Source organism: Cupressus sempervirens, chromosome 2 (genome assembly GCF_028749045.1).
Source record: "Cupressus sempervirens isolate cs-2001-9-10 chromosome 2, ASM2874904v1, whole genome shotgun sequence".
NCBI lineage: Eukaryota > Viridiplantae > Streptophyta > Pinopsida > Cupressales > Cupressaceae > Cupressus > Cupressus sempervirens.
In genome coordinates this window covers 768,557,352-768,580,724 of record NC_143119.1, presented here as the reverse complement: position 1 = coordinate 768,580,724, position 23,373 = coordinate 768,557,352, and the positions used below count along the sequence as shown (strand labels likewise).

Sequence of the window (23,373 nt, the reverse complement as noted above, 5' to 3'; positions counted from 1 at the left end):
TGTACATGATAATTCACTAAAGTTGACTCTATCGCCCGGATGAGCAGAGGCACTGGTCTTTTTATTGAAGTCAGAAAATCTATAATATCCTTCCAGCAAACATCAAATCAATTATTTAAAACCCTATACAAAAACATTCAACTATTATTCAGCATCCAATTTCATTTTGATCGAGTTTGAGGACTTTACCAGCTGAAGAACTCCAGAAGTTTAAATTCACTATAAAAAAGCCTTGAACCAGATAGTTAGCATTTGAAGAGAAGGTCTACCAGCCTAGCTGTAGCGGAGCCTAAAGTGCAGGGAAATCGAGAAGTATTCCCGTTTGTTGGCCAGAACTTATTGAGAAGTCCTATCAGAGAAGTGGCAGGCTCTTGGATTTCCAATTTGCGGTTTTGGGAACCAACACAATCTTCATCTTCTTTTTTAGAGCCAGCCGTAGCCCCTCCACAAACCATCATTTTTTCAAACCGTCCGCCGGTTGACTTTCCATCTTCCCAACTTGTTCTTTTAGTCATCTAGCATAGGCCCAAACTATTTCATTCTTCCCTTGTTTAGTACTATATATCTCTACTACTATTTCATTATCGTCCCGAAGCAATCTGAACTTTGCTATAAATTCTTTTTTAACGTTCGCCCATGTAGTGAGTTTCTGAGGATCGGTGTCAAAAAACCAATCTATTGCCACAGCCTGCAAGGTTGCTAGGAACTACCTGACCCAATTGTCCTCATTCGTCACACCATTTGCCGTCCATATGGTTTCACAGGTTTTGCAATGTCGAACTAGTTCTGCTATACCATCATCATTAAACTTGGGTAATTTTTCTTTAGGACCTTCCATCACTACTTTCCTTTGCTGCTGAGGTACTTGTGTACCCGCTCTGTTCTGAGTGCCCATGCTGTTCTGTACACCCGCGCTGTTCTGCACACTCGCGCTGTTCTATACACCCGCGCTACTTTGTATAACAATCTTGTTTCCAATAACCGTGTTCCCTGGTGAAAGGTCTTCTTCAAGTGAAGTTGTTCGATTCTCTACCTCTATCCATTCGTTCGGTTTATCGGGAACGAAGAGTTCACTCCACACTTGTGCTCCCTCGGCACTCCGAGCCATGCGAGTTGCTTCCCTTCCGTTCGAACACTCTCCCCTTAGCGTATACAGGTTAAGGAACTCCTCCTTTGTTTCTTCCACCAAATTTAATTGTTGTCGAGTCTCCTCCAGCAATTCCACAACACTCAGCCTACTAGGTGAGTGCACTCCCTCCGTCTGTAACTCTTCACCCCTTTGGTGCCCCTCGGCAATCTGTTGAAACCTCTACCTACTCTGCTAAAATTAAAATTTCTTCTGTTATACGTAGTTCATCCTTATCTTTTACCTTGTTCTTATCCTTGTTAAGAAAATTCAGCATTAATCTTCATACCGTTCCTTTGTTCCAAGTACATATGGCAACGGCACCAAATGTTTATCGTACAGGGTAAAGAAACTTAACACATGTAGTATAACATGATACAACACAGAAGAGATACTTTATTCATATATGCACTCGATGATTACAATCTAAATACAATGACTACAATGATGATTCCAAAGTCCATCTCGGACGGTGTACATATACCTTTCTAAAGGGGTGACAAGCATCACGCGCCCGTTCGGATACTATTCTACCCGTTGGCTACACTATAGATTTTACCAACAACAAGATCAATACAAACTCTTGCGAGAACAACCAAGAGACTAATATCAAATCCCTCAAACAACACCAGAAACCACCTACAAAAGATAAGAGTCATAACTTATAAATCCAAGTACATAGGAAATACCTCCACATTAGAAGCCAACTATGGAAGACCATGATCCAGAGTTGTGTCTCTTTTCTAAGGCATTTACCTTAATCAATTTTGTAATATTCGTCGGTTTATTGCCCTCTCTCTTGCAATTGTTGAATCTAATAGTTTCTGGTATCCTGAAAGACTTGTACATTAAAGTTGTTTCAATGGTGTGCATGTCATCAATCTCAACTTTAATTGAACAAACCCCAAGAGTTTGAGATGTTGACGCCAACTAAGCTTTCGACATAATATGACAATGATTAGTCTTCAATCAAACCTTCTAGAGGCTACTAGATGTTAGCTCTCAAAAACACAAGCTCTCTATCCGAAAGCATCTCTTATCTTTGAGGCCAAGTTATCATCAAGAAGGTGAAATAGAAGTTCATCAATATATTATGAAGGGATTGAGCCCAATGAATGAGAATGGATAGCACTTCAGACTCAACTATTCCAAGGTGTACAGTTTGCAGTTGTGCCCAAAGAGAATTTAACCCAAGTGTTGTTAATGGGTTAGAGGCTAACCAACTACACAAATGACCTCTTATATAGCTAATGTGGTCATCATTGCAAAAAATGCAAGATGAGGGTGCAAGGACATGATACACAAAATGATTTAAATGATAAATCTTGTTGAAGTTTGTAGCTGTGATAGAGATCTTTATCTCTAATTTTATGAGATAAAAATATGTTTGTTATGACCGTTATGGTCATCTTCAGTTGAAAGAGATATTTGTGATTATATTTAAGTTAATATTATGCAAAAAGACATGTCATGTGTCATGGGAAGAGGCATGTGTATAGAAATATGAAGTGTTGAATATGCGGAAGTATGAAGGGTCTTATTTTTGGGACTCAAAGAGACCTTCACGTGTAAGATAAAGAGTCTTATGCAATCTATTTATATGATTGCTTGGTATATTGTAAATCAATCCAATGGAAACCTTGTGCTATGAACATTTCTTGATCAATAGAAAAGATATTTTGCTGGTGTAGTTGGGTGTTTTCCCTTCAAGTGGAAGGGTTTTCCCAGGATAAATGTATTGAACCTTTTGTAGATTGTTTATGCTCATTTTTCTAGGCTGAAATATTAACAGGGTATCAGAGCCAGGCTGTGATAACAGTTGTAAAAAAGAATGTATTAGGTTGTTTGTGTGAGATTTTTTTTTTCATATTTCCACCACAAGGAAAATTGATTTCTCTTGTTCATGCATTCTGAGCATTTTGATGTCCTTTATGCAGCCCGTTTAATTTCACCTTGTTGATTTCTGAGTGTTTTATGGAAGAAAATAATAGATTAAATTCTTCCCTTGGCTCCTCATTTCTCCATTCAATCTATGATCGAGTGATGGATTCTCGAATGTTTTCTCTCTCTATCAACTAAGAAATTTGGTGTAGAGTTCTCAGCCATATGTTTTAGAGTTTTTGTACAATTCTTCATGATCAAACCGTACCTTGATCATCTAGTTTAATCTCATGTATGTTTTTTTTTGGAAGATACACTAACTTTCTACCTTTCCTCATCATCTAAATTAGAGAAATTTCCTCCATCATTCTCTATAAATTTTTCCTATCGTTAAGAGAAAATGCTTTGTCATCGACTTCTTCAATAGCAGCTCAGGGTGGGCATGGGAAGATCGACATAGTGATAGATCTGGATTATGAGTCTACTTTCACAATGAAATTGCATTGGCAAATTATCTGTGGCCCAGGACAAAATGATTCCAGTTCATGTGTGCCCAACAAGCATCTTGTATGGTGTCAATTAAGGTTCCATTGTTCCTTTTGTCGAGGACAGCAATACAATTAAGGAGTCATAGCAGAAGCTTGAAGACGTCTACGAAAGGTCATTGATCTTGTGCAGCTTTTGGTCAATGCCTACATTCCCTTTAAGATCCACATCATCAAGGAAAACGACATGAAGGAACACTTTTGTTTGAAGGTCGAGAGGTTTGGCCTCAATGCAGTTATAACAGGGATTTGAGGAGGATCTCAAAGGGCAGGCTTCATAGTGTCAGCAACTACTGTGTTTGTCTTTGCGTCTATCTTGTTGTAGTTATCAAGTATCCTAATGAGTGTAATCTTTCAGAAGTGCAACTTACCGAGCCATTGAAGGAGTCTGAGTTGGAGATGGAGGTTGTGCCAGAGGAGATCAAGGCGGATGAAGTTCATTCATAAGTGCAGGCTCAAGCGCATGATCTTACAGACACGAGTGTTCCAAAGAACATCTCTCCTTTCACAACTTATTTCTAAGCCCAAGATAAAAGTGTGTGACTATGAGTTCGATCCATATGGAGATGTCCTCGGTATAATTTATGCAAATTTTTGACAGTCAAGTAATATTCTTCTTCTACGGTAGGAGAATGACGTGTAAGTTCATCATGACTTGGTCTTGCTTTATAACAACCCATTTTTTTCTACCTTCATCGGTTTCATAATTCTTGTATCTCATGGTTTTGATATCTTCGTTAGTTTCAAATATCTTCCAAGACAGTCTTTTAAGTTATGCTACCAAGGATGTCATATTTGTTTTTGCAGGAATTATGATGTTTATCAAATTATTCTTTGTATGATTTGAACAATGGCTTTGGAGGATTGCTCATTTGAAATTTATAGTCTCGAGAGGATATTCAAGCATTTTTCATGCCTCTCTCAACTCAAATTCAGTCAAAAACATTAACAGTGGAAAACAAAGGCATCCTTGCTAAAGATTAGAGCAGAGTTGAGGGCAAGTGTTCTTTAAGCAAATTGAAGATGGAGATTATACTCTAGAACATGAGGCAGACCCTGCTTTACTTGGTAGTTGTAATGATAAGATTAACAATTGCATTTGGTGGCTCAAAAGAATTGATGGAGAGTCTTGTAATGATGGAAATTATTTTGAACAGTGAGCTGCAGTGAAGGATTCACCTCTTGTTGAGTTCAGATCTCAAAAGAGATTTGAGACTCTTGATGAAAAAGAGTTTCAGTTACAATTTCCTTTATCATAAATTTTGAGACTCTTGATGGAAAAGAGTTTCAGTTGTTATTTTATGTGCTTTGAAGTTCTTGATTTGCAAATCGATGATGCTGAGAAAACCTTAGTAATATGCTGAAATGGTTTATTCCCAAGACCGTACCTCAAGAAGAGCAATCCAAGGTGTTGTGAATAAGACAAGCGGATTGTGAGGAAGATAAGATGAGGAGGAGGATGTAATGGGATGGTGAGAGATTAGGCAAATAGGAATAGTGTGTAATCTGATATTGATGCATCGGCTATAAAGGCACAAGATTTTTTTTTGTGTGTGTATTGATTATTAATAACCACTCTTGGTTGCAGGATGCAACCAGAAGCAATAAGTTGAGGATGTTGATTCAAAGAGATAAGGGAAATGCCTTAGCTCCAAAGGGAGCTTTCATTTTCTTGTAATGATCAAAGTTGTTTATGTTAAGAGGGAGTCATTCTGAATCCCCACCATTCTTATTATGTTGTTAATATTTTGGTATTGTAGGTTTTGAGACTCTTGATGGAAAAGAGTTTCAGTTATGATTTCCAGTTGATGGAAAAGAGTTTCAGTTTCCTTTATTATAAATCTTGAGACTCTTGATGGAAAAGAGTTTCAGTTGTTATTTTATGTGCTTTGAAGTTCTTGATTTGCATGTGGATCATGCTGAGAAAACCTTAGTAATCTGCTGAAATGGTTTATTCCCAAGACCATACCTCAAGAAGAGCAATCCAAAGGTGTTGTGAATAAGACAACAAGCAGATTGTGAGGAAGATTAGATGAGGAGGAGGATGCAATGGGATGGTGACAGATTATGCAATATTATTTGCAGCCTTGATACTAAACTGATGGCACGTTATTAAAATGGGAAGATCATATTTAGAGAGAGAGAGAGAGACTAGTTAGCTTCAAGGGGAGGTATGATAGACCACCCTCTACAAGTAGGCATGGTGGAAATGCATTCTTCTTTGGGAGAAGTCTGAGGTGAAAGCCCTCATTCCACCCTTTGCAAGTAGGTGTGGTGGACCACCATCTGCGAGTAGACATGTTGGATATGTATCCTTCTCTAGTAGAAGTTTTGAGATAAAAGTCTTCGTTCTACCCTCTGCAAGCAAGCATGGTGAAAGTCATGTGTGTGACTCCACTCTATGGGCTTAAGCTAAGTTGCAGGTTCGGATTCTGGTTTGGATGACATTTGGGTTCAAAATTTGATCAAAAAAATCCCTACTATTCTAAAGGATCTGCCTATACCATACCTAACCATACCTCAAAATTATAGGGCCCTATCCATACCATACCTATCTAAAATTATAGCCCATAAAATTATAGGGCCCCCATAAAATTATAGGCCATCCTATTATTTATAGGCCATAAAATTATAGGGGGCTAGGGGACTAGGGTCTATTATTCTATTATTCATAAAATGATAGGGCCCATCAAATTATAGGGGGCTAGGGTTTTTGGGCTGGATTCGGGTTCATTTTGGGTTCGTCCGTACAAGAATTTATTTTATTATTATTATTATTATTATTATTATTATTATTATTATTATATATGCTGCAGCAAATAAGTTCATACACCACTATATGAAGTGTGGGCGTGTTTTAGGGTTGGGTCGGTTGGATAATAAATCAAATTATATCTAAACCAAAAAACGCCTCTTCAAAACAATAAAAACATTTAAAAGTCAAAGTTTTTTGGTTGCACACCCAAATTCGCTCCAAATTTGCAGTCCTTCCACCTGGGCTCTTCCATCAACTACAAAATTCGCTCGACACTCACCCAAATTTGTCCAGGGTCTGAAAAAGAGAATCTGGAGGGAATTCATCAAACAAATGACGAATTTGACAAGAACCGGGACCAACTTCGAATTAGCTACGAATCACATGTTGATATATAGTAACTATGGTGGATTATGTTATGTGAATTTATCATCTTTGGTTGCAGCTGTGTGTGCATGCTTGACTATAAAGATCTCTCTCTTGCTGAGAGGGTGTGTTGAGGTTTGTAGCTATGATAGAGATCTTTATCTCTGATTTTATGTGATACAAATATGTTTGTTATGACCATTATGGTCATCTTCAGCTGAAAGAGATATTTGTGATTATATTTAATTTAATATTATGCAAAAAGAAATGTGTCATACGTCATGCGAAGAGGCATGCGTATGGAAATGTGAAGTGTTGAATATGTGGAAATATGAAGGGCCTTATTTTTGGAACTCAAAGAGGCCTTCGCGTGTAACATGAAGAGTCTTATGCAATCTATTTATATGATTGCTAGGTATATTGTATATCTATCCAATGGAAACCTTGTAGTATGAACATTTCTTAATCAATAAAAGAGATATTTTGTTGGTGTGGCTGGGTTTTTTTTCCCTTCAAGTGGAAGGGTTTTCCCAAGATAAATGTATTGAGTCTTTTGTAGATTGTTTATGCTTGTTTATTGTTGTTAATCTGTATTTCTGTGCTAAAACATTAACAAATCTAACAATTAACACTTGCTTGTTTAAACCATTGAATCATGAACTACACAAATAATAAAACTAATTCCCACACTACTAGTTATAGATTTTGGTATTATAAAGGTGTGTGATTGAATCATTAGTTGACAAAACTAATGCACATTCAGTGGGCAACAAAGTCACATTATATTGAAGGAAAAGCAACTCAAAACTACAAGAAATAATGAGCTATGCAAATCCATAAACCATATACATGATATCAATAACAAAGGATTCTTAAAAATGCATCATGCAGTTATGTAAATCCATGCATAATATGGAAGAGACCATTACAAATTTTGCAATGCACTAAAAAGTTGCCACATTCATCAAATCTATTATTAAACTTGTGCCAATAAATATGAAAATAAGAAACCCTGGCAGTAAACAAGACAGATAGAGAAGATATTTATTCTTTTGGAGCTCAAGTAAAGTACCTGCACAGTTGGATGTCCTATAGATGATCCCGTGATACTATCGCAATTAACACACATGATATATTTTGATCCATTCAAAGATATGTAAATTGTTTAGATAAAGGCCAGTAGTTAGGAATCCGAATTTATTTTCCAATCTGGTAAGTTATACTAATTGTATTAGCCTTAACTATTTTAACCTCAAAAGCTGAGACTAATCACGGATCATCGAAAATAATAATAATATAGCTTTTTGTGGCTTCGTTGGCTCAGCATTTTCTTGTCTATGAACTCCTCTGTTGTTGTATTATGTTCTTACCTTTTATATTTAAGTTCGGCTATTTTATTTTAAAGCTAGAATTATAGTTTTATTCTCTGCTATGCATTGTGAAGTGAAAGATTGATCAATTATTCTAGTGCACTTTCATGTTCTTTTTATTACCTCCCTCTATATCTTTTAACCCCCTTGATATTAGCAGTAGCATTGGCATATGGGAGCAGAACTTAATCTAGAGATTGATCTAAATGGAAACTGTAATAGAGCTTCCCATTTCTTCTGACTAGTTGTGAGAGCCTCCTTTAAATAGATTTTCAGGACAACATATATGATCCTGTTGTTTTGAACCAAGCTAACACAACTTCATGGATTTGTCTTGTATGGAAATCAACAGTGTGCAAAAGCCAATAAAACTCAGAGAGTTTTCATCGTCCTTCTTCATGGCTACTTCAAGCTACTAACTCCTCACATTTTAAACCATCTATTTACATGAAATTGAATGTATGATGACTTTACTGGGCCCTCGTACATCTTTCTAATTCAAATTTCAGATGAAATTAGTTAAAGCCACTAAGTAATATCACAAATTGAAAATGTTCCTCTAGAGGTTTGTTGAGGATTTCTTTTTCTTTTTCCTTAAATCATACTTCATTTTATTAATATGTTCCTGGAAAAACATATGCATAATTTGATGAAGCAAAAGTTAACCTTTTCCAGATACACTTCAACTTAACAATCAGAACCAGTCTCTGTATTGGCATATTTACTATTGTAACCAGTAAGGCAGCTCTAAAGATGACCTAGCTGTCAGGTTATGCTAGCTATCGTGTGTTATATATGGGAAAGAGGAGGTTAGTCACCAGATCCTCTGGATTCAGCATTTAGAGACACTTGATGCCATTTACAAGTTCTGAATTCAGTTCATCTCTCTTGTTGAAGATCTCTTCTAGGGGATTCTTGGATGGTCAACAACAGCTTTGAGCATCTACAACAAATAATTCTGCCAGCAGGAATCAGTGTGTTTTTGGAGGACAGTGCAAACCAACTTCCTAAGAAAATATCACCCCTGAGCCCCTCAATTTGGTGAAGCTGAGAAAGTTTTTAAACAGATTTGATTTTAAGTATGCAAGATAAGCTTGAGTAGTTTGCAAAGGGAGTCAACTATTTTCCCCATTGGCGTGTAAGTCTGTGTACATTCTTTTCTTGCCTGTGTAGGGAGATTTTTCCTTGTCTTCTAAAGCTTGTCTGATGCATCATTTTTACTCTTTCTAGTAATATAAGATGCATTTTTACAAAATTAAATAAAAAATTATAGTACATATATGCCCTATGTATCTCTTACTTAAATTTCATAAAAGAAAGTTAGAAACTACTGGCAGTGACAAACACATGCAAGAATTGGACTAGCCAAACAAATAAGAAAGTAGAAGAGGGGAGAACAACAAACTCTGAAAGACTTTTATGTTCAGGCTCTCTTTATTTAGGGCTTGATCACCCAAATTGATTTGATTCCTACCTACTAAAACTGGAAAATCAAGATGTAAGGCAACAACCTAAGAACAATATGACAGAAGAGGCCCAGGTACTAGCTGAAAGCAGATTCCCTCTCTGCTCAGAGAAGTTACAATGTTCAGATAATTATGTCTTCTCTTTCCTCTCTTTATTGAAGCCTGCGGACTTGAAACATTTTTATAAAAGACGGATGCTACTACGTGTGTAAGTATGCATAAATGCTTAAATCAAATCAAATAGCACTGCTTCATGCTACCATATCTAAACTATCATTATGTGATAACCACTCTAAACTAAAGCAATAGAGGCTAATAGATTGTTTGCATGCATTGATACAAAACTATGAAGTTTTATACTATAAACGAATTAAGTGGGTGTAAAAAGATATGAAATACGATAAATTTGATCCTCTTTCTTCTCCTTATTGAAGTCTGCGCACTATAAAATTGAACCTCTTTCTCCTCTTAATTGAAGTCTGTGCACTTGTAACATTTTCATAAAAGACACAGAAGCTATCACATGTGTATGTGTGCATGAATGCTTTAAATCACATCAAATAGCACTACTTTATACTACCATCTCTAAATTATCTTTAAGTGGTAGCCAATCTAAACTAGTAATGAAGGCTTACAGTATGCATCCATGCATTGATACCAAATTTTAAAGTTGTATATTATAAAGGAACTAAGGGGATATGAAAAGGCATGAACAAAAGTAAAGTTGATGTCTGAAAGAGAGCTAACTTTCATCTTAATTATTTCAATCTGCTTATATGTATAAGGTAGCAAAGAGATATTTGTACAAATATGTATTTAACAGTTTTCTCTGTCCAGTCAAATGACTTTTTGGATGATAGTATGTCAACAAATTTAATGACAGAACTGCACAGAAGGTAAAACCTTCAAGGTGATACTAGGCCTATATCTGTATTAACATAATGTAATATTTCTCAAGCAAAATTAGTGAATGGAAAAGTAATAATTATTAGCCCAATTTTTCATGATTTGAATGAACATGAGTTTTTACAGATATAGATGAAGACTCTAAAGTGACAACTGAACATTTCATAGGAGCAACTATTAATGGAAAAAAAAGAAACATAAAAATAGTTCTTAGCCTCATGGGCCAATACACCACTCCCACAAGTTTCTCTAATGTATAGTTTAATTCTGAATTTACTTACTGATCCTACAGCAGTACCAGATCCCAACACAATGTCCCGTCGACTGTAATCTCCTTGTTCTGATAATGACACCTTGACATTTTGACGACAAGCTTGATCCTGAGACCAAAGCCGGTGGATTATCAATAAGGTGTCATAAATTGAAAAATCAAGCCATTATGTTAAAATATTGTCAAAAAAAAGCTTTTTTTAGTAAATATGAAAAATTCATGTGAATATATTGAGCCAAAAAAAAATCCATGTGAATATAGAAATAAGGTGCAGAGTAGCTGAGAAGAGATAGCTAGGCACCCAAGATCCATCATATCTGACATGACTATTCTAATAGAAACCAAAAAGAACATGAAAAACAGATCTACATATGTATCCATTACGGTCATAAAAGAACCCACAAAGATTCCTATTCCAAACCCTCATATCCAAAACACCACTAATGCTTTATAACTGAAAACTGTAGATGTGTCCAACAAAAATAGACAACAGTCCCATAAAGATTAGATCATGAATTTAATACAAAACTACCACAATCATATCAGAAAACTGTAAATTAGAAATGAAGAGAGTATCAGTCACCTACACTAGCCAACAAGCTTGTAACTAAAAGGGTTCCAAATAATTACCAGACAACAACCAAAAAACCCAAGATAGAAAATCATTCTCGATAGGGGCACTGCCCTCAGGTTGTTTTTAAAATTGTTGGGAAAGGAATTAATATTTGAATTCTGTACCTCTGAAAAGAAGCTTCTGAGGAATTACTAGAAATCATATGGCCACTCTTATTTCTAAGAACAACTCTGAGAGTCCAAAGGAATTGCCAGAAATCTTATTTGAGTTTATCAGTATTTGCATGGCCATCCTTCTCTTTAAAATGGAAATCTCAAGCTGTTGGACCATAACATCTTCCTTCATACCTTTACATGGCCCAAGATATAGGATTTCAGTACAAATCAATCTTTCATTCATTATATTGAATCCGAAATCTACGCAGATGTTGCCCTTAGGTCAAAAGCAGGTCTCAAACCATGGTTCTAACTTATTCGATCTTCCGAGGAATTGCTAGAAAATCTTACTTGATTTTATCAATGCTTATATGGCCACTCTTACTTCTAAGAAGCAACTGCTGAGGAAATGCCTGAAATTTTATTTGAATTTTTCAGTACTTGTATGGCCATCCTTACTCTTTAAAACAGATATTCCAAGCTGTTTGACCATAATGTCTCCCTTGTTACCATTACATGTCCCAAGAAATAGGGTTTCAGGTCGATTCAATCTTTCATTCATTATCTTGACTACTGGATTTTCCCAAATGTTGCTTACAGGTTAAAAGAAAAGCTGAAACTGTAGTGTCCCCTTTCTAGGCGACAAGAGATGAGCAGCAGGTCACCTAAGTCCCATAGGCCAACAGGATGGTTAGGGGACTCACTTGGATATTCACAAAGTGTTGCAGGGACTCTGAAAGAAGTCATCTAAAGGTCCCATTGAAAATTCTGAGATTTGTTCGTTTCAGACAAGCCTTTGATAGCAAATAAGGTTCATTTTTTGTTTTTTCTACTTTTTTAATTACTTTTGTGCTTTGTGTTTTAATATGGCAGAAACGAAACACAATAAATAATGCAACAAACATCTACAGAGAAAAAAATGCCTAATGTTGAAAGGGAAATCAGACTTATCTTATTCCTTCTAGAATTACTATAAACATATGAGTTCCTACCAGGCAATATAGCATACATTTGAAATTCCAGTGTTCCACTGTAACATCCTGATTTCCCGGGTCTAATTTATCATTCAACATACTCAAAGAATACAATTATTACTTTGTTTCATAGGAAGACATTTATATCATTCAGGTTCATGTGAATAAGATATACCATTAAAATCAGTTAAACAAAATTTCTTAACTAAAAACTTGAAATACCATTAGATGAAATTACTACAGAAATTGAAAACCACATACCTCAGAAAACTAACTTCGGATCAAACTAGGGATGCTTCTGCAACCACCCGGGTTAGTCCACAAATACACTATAACAATTTCATATGATGACTATCATATACAAACCACTATCTTAAAATCAAATGATAATTTTAAATAAATACCACTATATTTTAAATTAGGGCATCACAAACTACTGTATCAATTAGGGTATCATTTACCTTCGGTTCATTCAGGGCTTCTGATACCACTATCTCACTTAGGGCTTCCACTACCACAGATTCATCTAGGGCTTCTGATACCACTGATTTAAATAGGGCTTCCAATACCACGGATTCAATTAGGGTTCTGATACCACTGTATCATTTAGGATTCCAGTCATCTCTCAAATCAATTAGGGCTTCAGATTCCTTTTCCTTTGATTACTTAACTGTGACAGATCTCAAGATTGGAAAATATACTTATATTCGTTATTCATATATATGAAAGTAAAATGATGATAACAATGAAATTCTTCAATTTAATCTTACCTCCTCAAAAATAAAAATGATAGTATCTGTTTCCGATAAACAATTGGATGCATGGCTTATCTCTGTCTGACGCATATCCGACATCTTGAGAGAGGTGAAACATTGTCAAGGGCTTAACCACCCAACCTCGGACCAAATCTTATCCCCACACGATCTCTAACGAGAAAAGCCCTCCCTACTCGGAATAGACAAGGGTCATTTTGCCATTCACTGGGCTTCTTGGTAATTAAATCACCATACAACTTGGCAGCAGGAGATCGCAATAATAGGAGTATGATTGAGCTATTATTTAATTCATATTAAATGATAAATATTGTAATGTCATAACTGATACTAATTCATATTATTACAGATTCCTCTCTTTCACCTCGTCACCCTTCTTCTTGGCTACATAGCCGAGTGAGTCCCTGGTATTCCGAATTCTCGGAGCAAACGGCTCTATCAACTATTCAAGAAGATTTCATACAACCATCATTTCACAATTCTATGATTATGTTCTTTAAAGATCTCAAAAATTGACAACATTTTTGACAACATTCTTTATGAGTGGAAACATGCATGAGCTAATGTATTAATTTATTATATATTGTTTTTTGATATCATTCTTTTAATTTTTTTACAAGCTCATCTACACCTCCTCACCATAATCAGGCCATCAAGCCAATGATTCCTTGGTGCCCTCATATTAACTTTATTTGTAAACTTCACGCCCTTTTCACCATATTCTGACATTTTAGCCTAGTGAACTCCTTGGTGCTCTGGTTCAGCATCTCATTTTCAGTTATCGGACATTATATCAGAATGTAAATAATAAGAAAGATAGCTTAAGAAGAACTTCAGAAGTTACTTATTCGGTTTCTAAAAGAATAGGAACCATGAATATAAACCATTGCTATAATCTTGCATAGGGCAGTCAACTAAATTCAGAGGATTTCATTGATCTAAAAAGAATCAAACCAGCTTGGTTTTTATTTAACTTCAGAATATAAACAAAGATAGATTTCAAAATGTGAATTCATTTGGATACAGTTTGTAATCTTTAGCACGAAAGAAAGACAACATACTTGCATGATTACTGGAATCAAGGAACTTATATTGTTTTATACTTAGAGCCGACTCAGCATTAGAAAAGGTAATTAAAGAAATGCAAATTCAAGAGATTACATATTCGGATATTAAAAGATTATCAGTCTTGAATATAAATAAAAACATTATTATGTTACTGCAAATGGCAGTCGACTGAACTTTAGTAAATTACAATGAATTTGAAAAGGTTTCTAACTGGCTTTATCATTAACTATCATCGCTATTAAAATAAAGCAAACTGTAAATGGGGAATATGATTGGCTTCAATCATGAATCGCAGTCTCAAATATAAAAGAAGAAACGACTTTCTTGTAATGAACCTATATCAGTTTGATTTAATGACCGCCTTAGCTTTAATGTAAGCATTGGAAAGTAATGCAGTTTTCAATATAAAACCTTACGTGGCTCCCTGTCACCACAGTCTGAGAAGGCACTATGCTTGGCTAATCCCGCCTTTAATGCTTGAAGTCCCACGGTGGAAGGTATTCGGTTTGAGTCGATGCAATAATATAAATCAGTACAGGGTTCAGACGGCTCAAAAATATTGAACAAGGAATTCGATAATCCAATCAAGGGTGCATGAAAGATTGTCGAAAGACAAGGATGGATGCCGACAAATGTTTATTGGTTCATAATACTTACAGCTACCATCAGTTACAAGATCATATTCGAAAACTTAACAAATCGGCTAGAAAGAAATAAAAGAGAAAGGAGAATATGAAAGGTTTTAAAAGTTATTAAAATTATTAAAATCTAATATGAAAAAGTAACATCAATTAATTAATTATTAAATTATAATGGTGCTAAATCATTTTATATTTAAACATACGTTTATAAATATTTATTAAAAACAGTATAACGAAAGATAAATTAAAATCCTATAAGATAAATTAAAATCCTTTAAGATATGTTTTGTATTTTAACTCAATTATTTTATTTTAATTATTTATTTAAATAACTCATGCAAGTCCACAGATGTATCCTGTTTCAAATCGCTAGGTCCTTTACCCGTCTGCCCAGTGATGGTGATGCCCTGCCTAATTCTTTTCTGACAATGCTCCCACCTCTTCGACATGCTCCCTGCAAGGAATTTTTTCATAATTAAATTATAAACTATTTAAGCAGAAATAATCATAACAGTTAACATTTCGTCTTAATTCCATGAATTCGCGATTAACGATCAACTAACATGTCATCTTCACTTGAAATCATAACGACCAACTATCTTCCCATTTCACTAGATTATATCTAATTAAACTGCCAACTGACTTCATGCAAACCTCAACAGCTATATTTCAAACTAGGTCAAAAATTGGGATGTAACATACCATTCCCCTTGTGCTTCATCATCCTCAATGAACTTGAAATTGCAATGAACATTATAAAGGAGTATTTTAAAATTGGAATGTAACATCCACCAGCACTGGGTACATCAAGGCGCCGGGACAGGGGGCAAAGTGCCTCAACAATTTCGAGACGTCAGGGGATAGGGGTTGTGCTGTATGTGATACATATAGAACTTGAAATGCTACTTATAAAATGATGTTTCAGTTTAACATACCAAATTGAAATAATTGAACATAGAAAAATTGCAACATGAACCAAAAACATTCAACATTCAACATATAAACATAGTACATTCAAAATAGTAACATTCAAAAATCGAAATTCAAATACCTATCCTTGCGGCGGCATGGTTGCAGAATAGCGGAGATGGTGGTACTTTGGTAATCCAAGAACTTGGTGCGGGGATGTCCAAGGGACGGGTACTTCGAGGTTTTGTCAGGGATGTGAGTCACCCAGGTTTCACTGTGAAATTCTGAATCATACAAATCTGAATATTTTGTAGGAAATATTGTATTTATCCTTCATTTGCCTGCAACCCCTAATTCCAGCTAGTAATTGATGGACCGAGTGTGAATTTGTTGAAGAAACAACTACCATGCTGCTAAAGGATTGACATCAACCTCCTATTTGTTCTACAGCTGAAAAAAGGTTGACTGGAGATGCAAATACCTCTCATCTTTTGTAGGTGATAGTTGAACTGCTCTAAAATCTCAGTTTGAACTATTTCCCTGTCAAATTCGAATTCCCCCTTCACCAATTCCAAACTCTTGCTATTGTATGTCTATGTGTAAAATTCCTAGCAAACTCCCAACTTGCTGAAACTGATCAAATCTGAGTGTGACAGTTCTGAATTTCAGTTTGTATCCCCTTTCTACTAATTGAACTATCAAGAATTCCTCCAAATTTTCAATACTTATCACCGAAACTCTGAAATAAACAAACACCAATTTCACCAGCTCTGGGTGGACGTCCGGATTGGTAGGAAACAGGGGTTTTCATTGTGAGCCCTCCAAAATGCTGAAAAATCTCCACAAACCGGTAGTTTCAAATTATGATGTCTAGATGCTCAAAATGAAAGCCAAAATGACTTTATTTTCAGCCCTAACTCTAATTTTGAATTAGGGTTTCATTTGCCGCTTTTATTTATAAAATAACTTATATTGCCTAGGTAAGAGGCCCAAGAAATTATTTTAATTCAACCACAAGGGGAAAACCATCATTATTTTAAGTGTCCCCCTTTTATTAAAACAATATATGTTATATTGCCTAGGTAAGAGGCCCAAGAAATTATTATAACTTATTCTTTTTATAAAGTGATTATAATCACTTTATTATTATTTTATTAAAGTCGTGACTTGGGAAATATAAATTTATTTCCTTATTTATTAATAAAATGGATCCGGGGCTCAACTTGGAATTTCGTCTAAAGTGTTACGATCATTGTTGCTAACTGAACCCATGTGGGTTGACTAGTAATTCGTCGTAAATGTTAAGAATGTGCCCTACAATTTATGAACGTTGCTCAAAGATTGGAAACTCCTCCAAAGACCCTTGCTCCGATCTATGGTCTCCCAGATGATTCTCCTATCAACTATCACTTCATCCTAAAAAGTAGGAGATGGCCCTAAAAGTGAGAAACTGTTCATGAAAATGCACAAATGACTCCTAGAGTCCTTGCAACACTCTCTCAACCTTGAAGTGAGTCCCCTAAACATCCAGTTGGCCTATGAGAACTCGAGTGATAGGCCAACTTGTCGCTCATCTCTTGTCACCTAGAAAGGGGATAATACATTCCTCCCTTCTCAGAGATTGCTTGTCCACAAGCAATGCATTGTGGTACCGCCACCATCCCAAACAACCCAAATATAGAGCATTAATTGCTGTTGCTACTCTACTCAGCTATAATCCCCACACTTCCTCAAGACCTGAAACAACTCATCAAGATCCCACATCAAGGTATAACCCCTATTGAATGGTATGGAGGTTAAGTAGACTATTTCACCGCAATAGAGTATCAATCCCTGAATGCAGACCATTCCTATATCATGAGGATGATCGGTCTCGTACTGAGAAGCCCAGACAAACGACCGCCCTATTTTGCTATCATCTCCCAAACTAACAACCCAAAAGATATCAAACATGGCATCTACCCAGTATCAACCCAAGGTGAATTCCCCATTCTTGGTCTCCAGCCATAAGATAAACCTCTCTATTCTCCCAAACCATTGAATCACCATAATAGGCAATGCAAACTCTAGGTATGCCAAATGAACATGACTAAGTCAGTCACTAACCTAGCTAGAGTCAAGGCACATGTAGTCACCAATCAATGAGGATATAGCTGCTCTATCCAAGGAGACATATGATGCAACCAAAGATGATCCACGCATATCCTCATCACCTGTCATAGGAAACTCCTAAGTGGTTGGCTCACTAGGAGTGTTGTCAAATGAATCACCCACATCAATAGGAGAGTGCTCAACAACTATATGATCTGAAGTGGCCCTCCTATGCACAATATCCTGAAGTGAGAGGTAGTTGTCTTGAATATAATGGAGATGGAGCTTTGCTTGTTGGGCCACTAACCTGGCATGTCTCACCCTCTCCAACCAGCCCTTATTAGGTCTCTATGACAGCTCTATGTCTGCTGCTCCAGATTGCTGCAAATCAGTCCTATAAGGAGATACAATAAATGATTTAACATACTCAATGCTTGTATTTTGTGTACCCTTAACAACAACATCAGTGTCATTCATTTCCATGCGATAAAGGGCTGCAATGACATTGAAATTTAAGGGATTATCAATGCTGCTAGAAATCAGAAAATCAGGACTGAATTCTTTACCTTTTTCCATGCTTCACAAAACCTCAATGTCAAGGTCAATTATCATACTCTTCGCTGCCCCACCTTTGGAAGTAAGCGTTAGTGCCTTAAGCACAATGTGTTTACCCACGTGAGTAAACTCTAGCTTTATCTTGTTGAGGTCTTGGACATACTTCCCAAGAGACTTCAACCACTAAACCCCAAGTACTACGTCCATACCTCCACCAATGCTAGCCACATAATAATCATCTGCGAAGGAATAAATACCCAATGTAATGGATAAATGTGGTCTAGTTCTTGTGTACCCCATTCTAGAACAATCCACTAGCATAACAATGAATCCATCAAAACTCTCTACTTTCAGCCCCATACTGACCACAAAGCTCTCATTAATGAAACTATGTGTAGCACCATTGTCTATCATGCATAACAACTGATGTTCCTTGACAATTCCTTCTATCATGAATGGTTGATAACTAGGAACACCAAATATAGTAGCAATGGTACTACTTGCAACTACACGAGCCTCAACAACCACATCAATATCACCCTTAAAATTTGTATTTGAAACATGCTCATCCTCTATATCTGAATAAACCTTGATAAGGTGTCCCATGTCTTTCCCAAGGCACCTATGTTCTTGATTCCCATGGCTCATTCAAGTAAAACCTAAGTATCTGAATTGCTATCTTGATGGTGTTGGTTTTGGGTATGAATCAATTCAGAAACTGAAACTGAATTGAAACAATTGTGGGCATGCATAGGGTACCAATTTTTTGGTCTGATGCAGTTTAGAATTTTTGTGGTTGTTTCTGTTCGATTCCCTTGCTAACATGGTGATTCCATGTCAATTGTAGGTCGACTCCCGTCAACATTTGACTTTGACCACAAATCAAAAACCTAAAATCTTGTCTTTTCATCAGGCAGGAAACTCTACTTTTCTTTCACGTGGCGACTAGGCTTCCTTTTTTGCTTTATGCATTGACTAGAATTTTCCTTCATTTGTGATTGGGATATTTCTTTCACCTACGGTGACTAGGATTTTTCTTAACCTACAACTGCAATTTTTCTTCCACCCACGACAGCTTCCAATTTCACCCATGGCGGCTTTCAATTTCAGCTGCAGGCTCCGACATTCGTTGTTTTTTCCAGACAAAGACGACATTCGTTGTTTTGTTTAGACAACGGTATATATTTGTATAGCGCTGAAAAATTGCAAGTTTACAAGTTTGCAGATTTACAAGTGCTGAAAATTTCTATTTTTTTCATTATTTCTATTTTTTGCCAAAGTATAAAGATCATAATACTTTTGTAACATGTTCTATTTATATTATTGATTATAATACTTAATTTTATTTAATTTTTTCAATGTAAAATATAATGTTTAAACAGTAGTAATAATTAAATGATTATGTTGTATTCTTTATTTATTTTTGGAAAGTTTTTAAGCTTAAAAAGGTTGAACCAAAATATTCTTAAAAGATCAAAACTAAAATAAACTTTAAAGTTTTTATAGATTTCTCATTTTTTACAATATAATGTAGTATTACAAATTTTTATTTAGTATTTACTATTTTACAATTAGCTTTAATTTATTAAATATTTTTTATTTCAATTCTTACTATTGAAATTATTTGTTTTAAAAGTTTTTCTTTATAAATTGTAGGATGCTACTATTATAGGCTATAACAGCTATTCAAATTTATCATAGCAGGCACTACTCCATTCATTGTTGACCCAGTTTCACCATTATAGAGACATGTGAGGTGGACGGACATGTATTTGGATATGTCTTGGGTGTGAGTTGTGACATGCAATATACAAGCTCCTACTGCTGAGTAAAAGGGCATTTGTTTGCAATTTCTGAAAGGGAATCAAATCTAGTTTAGGAAAAGATAATATATCCATACCAACTTTTAATGTAGCAACATATATTAAGGAACAAGAAGAAGAAGATGCAAGGGTTTAAACTAGGTTAGGGCATCCATTGCTTAAAGGAAGGGGCTCACAGAAGTCGCATGCTTCATTATCTCATAGTTAAACACTTAGTGCTGCTACTGATATTATGATAGAAAGTCATCCATAAATGAGGACAAATGAAGACGAGGCTAGTAATCCAAAGACAACAAGATGGCCATTAAAGATGGCATTTAATAATGATGCTAGAGATCTTGTTGACCAAGCGATTGCTAGGTGTCTCTATGCAAATGGTTTATCATTCAATGTTGTTCAATCATTCTATTGGCAAGACATGGTAAGAAAAATAAATGAAGCTCTATAGGGGTACACAAGCCCAAGATATAAGAAGGTTCGTACCACTTTATTGACAAAGGAGGTCAAACATATAGAAACTTCATTAGCTCCTATTAAGGCCTCATGGAAAGAAATAGGTGTATGCATCATTTCTAATGGGTTGAAGGATGCAAAAAATCTTAATTAATGTGATTGCAATGTCCCGTAAAGAGGCAATGTTTCTAAAAGATGTTGATTGTGAGGACCAAGTGAAGGATGCACAATTTATTGATGGCATTCTTATACAATGTATTAATGAAGTAGGTCCTCAAAATGTTGTCCAAGTTGAAACGTACAATGCAAAGAACTGTAGTGCAGCCAATATGTTAGCTGAGACACGATTCCCACATATATTTTGGACATCTTGTATTGTACATTCGCTCCACCTCATGCTACAGAAGTTGGGTACTTAAATTGCTTGGGTCAAAAAAGTGTATGATGAAGCTCAAGAGATCCAAATGTTGATAAAAAATCACTTCTTGGAAGCTATTTTTAGATCATTCTTGCAGCTAGAGCTACTGAAGGTAATTCAAATTTCAAACTGTAAGAATTTGCCTTAGGGCAGAATTCACCCAAGACCAAAGAACTCAAACACAAGCACAACAGTAGACCAAAGAAAGAGTATGATCAGAATGATGATATATTCATTCAATATGCCATATACAAGTACACTAGGAGTGCCTATATATAAAAGCCTCTAGAGAGCTTCTAGAATGCATAGAAGTCAGCAACATGATAAGTCATACAACCAGGCACATGTCCACCAGATATGGGTTATCCTTCATTAAGCATGGAAGTAAGTGCGATGATGTGAGGATAAGCCTACAATGGTGTATCATGCAAATCAATGTTGTAGACAACATGTGCTAAATTAGGAGTGTGAATAACTGTGTTGTCTACATGACAACTCAGTGAATGATGCAAACTCCATTGTTGTAGAGACCATGTGTTGAATTAGAGTTGCATACTTCTGTGTTGTCAACATGACAACTCATGAGAGTACACAAACTCCTAAGTGTCTCACCTAAATAAATAATAAAATAATGCAAAATAATTAAATAATGCATTAACCTAAGTAAACTTAAGTAAGTGTAAATAGTAAATACTTATTTACACCAATACCCCCCCTTAAGTGCAACTTAGGGGAATGCCCTTAAGCTTACGAAATCTAGGATGAAATGTAGAATGGGTCCTGGCTACTAGGCCATGTTAGGTACCCATGTACACAATGAAATGCAATCTCTCATAAAGCGGAGAAAGAGGGAAAACCTCATGGGAAAAACCCTCCCCCAAAAAGAGAGATGAAAAACGCATATGATGTATGGATGGATGGAGTAATCAAGACCCCCCATTATGACATACATCTAGTATATACATAAGAGAATGATGAGAAGAGAAAGTGAGACAGGATAGGCTCACCCCCCAAAAAAGAATGCCTGCCAGTGCTGCTCCAATGAAGAAGTTGATCCAAGACTGCAGAATGGTGTTCCTCCTCTTAGGAAGAAACAATGCCAAAGGTACAAGTGAGACGCTTCTACTGTGTGTGGAAAGAATCCCATGGATAAGTGATGTCTCTGAAACCTGCTCAACTGGCTGAAGAATTTGTCTCAAAGCACTGTCTATCTGCTCAACTGATGAAGAACCCTTCTGCAACTGCTGATCATTAGTATCCACAATCACTTCAACCTGTGACAATCGATCATGTAGAGAATGAACAAGAGGGTCGGATGGAGCCCTCATGACAACTGAAGAAGGTACTTCTGCATCAAGAAGAAGAGACAGATCATCAATACTGTCCTCCAAATCTGTCACTGAAGTTAAACTTGGAAGACTAGATGTACCCTGTTGTGCTGGACCTATCATTGTGGCGATGTATGCATGAGGACAAAACTGATGTAGTGACCTCTCGCTGCAACTATCGATAGAACCCCACGTATCTGAATCTGTTGAAGCACTATCGTTGGTGTCACTATCAATTTCTACACTGTATGATGTGCGGAGAGGATTAGAGGACAAGCTTGGTGAACTTTCCTCAAAGTGTACATCCTTCTCCACAAAAATCTAATGTGTCTCAGGATCCAATATTCTATATGCCTTCACACTGTCTTCATAACCAATGAAGGTACAAGGCCAAGGTGATTGTGCCTTGCATCCCCTGGAAGATCTGTTTGCCCATGCAGGACAACCGAAAACTCTGAAGTGTGTCACAATAGGTTTTTTGCCGCACCATGCCTCGAAAGGAGTCTTGCCATCTAAAAGGTTGGATGAGGAGATCTGTTAAGAATGTAGTGGCACTAGAGATTGCTTCGACGTCTAATGATGGATCTAGAGACTTGGCTTGTATCATGCAACTTGCCATAGACTTAAGAGTGTGGATCCTCAAAGTTGCAACATCTATCTTATGCAGAGTGAATGCTAGCGGATTCTGAAGATCAATTCCCTCAAGTTTGCAAGAGTCTGTTAGTCTTCTATTCACATATATGCTTCCATTGTCCATTTTGAGAACTTCGATGGCTTTCCTGGATTTCCGTTCTAGATGAGTCTTGAAGGCTAGAAACTTGTCCAACACTTCATTCTTATTATGAAGAAAGTAGACCCAAGTGTATCTTGAAAAGTCATCAATGAAATTAAGTATGTAGCAACCCTGGCTAACTACAAAAGGTCC

The 23,373-nt window shown here is 36.2% G+C and overlaps 1 protein-coding gene and 1 pseudogene across 6 annotated transcripts in view; one reads left to right on the top strand and one right to left on the bottom strand.

Annotated features, from left to right (window-relative positions):
* The window catches only part of TL29 (ascorbate peroxidase 4), a 175,067-nt gene that overhangs the window by 138,593 nt on the left and 13,101 nt on the right, over positions 1-23,373 (bottom strand). For all 6 annotated transcript variants that reach the window (XR_016360218.1, XM_089815486.1, XM_089815488.1 and 3 more), the window contains exon 2: positions 10,697-10,795. Coding sequence is in view for 5 of the 6 variants with exons in the window: in XM_089815486.1 (XP_089671612.1) it covers positions 10,697-10,795 (99 nt within the window). In the remaining variant the exon portion in view is untranslated. The remainder of the gene's footprint in view (positions 1-10,696; positions 10,796-23,373) is intronic.
* On the top strand, positions 894-3,999 carry LOC149575716 (universal stress protein PHOS32-like; annotated as a pseudogene).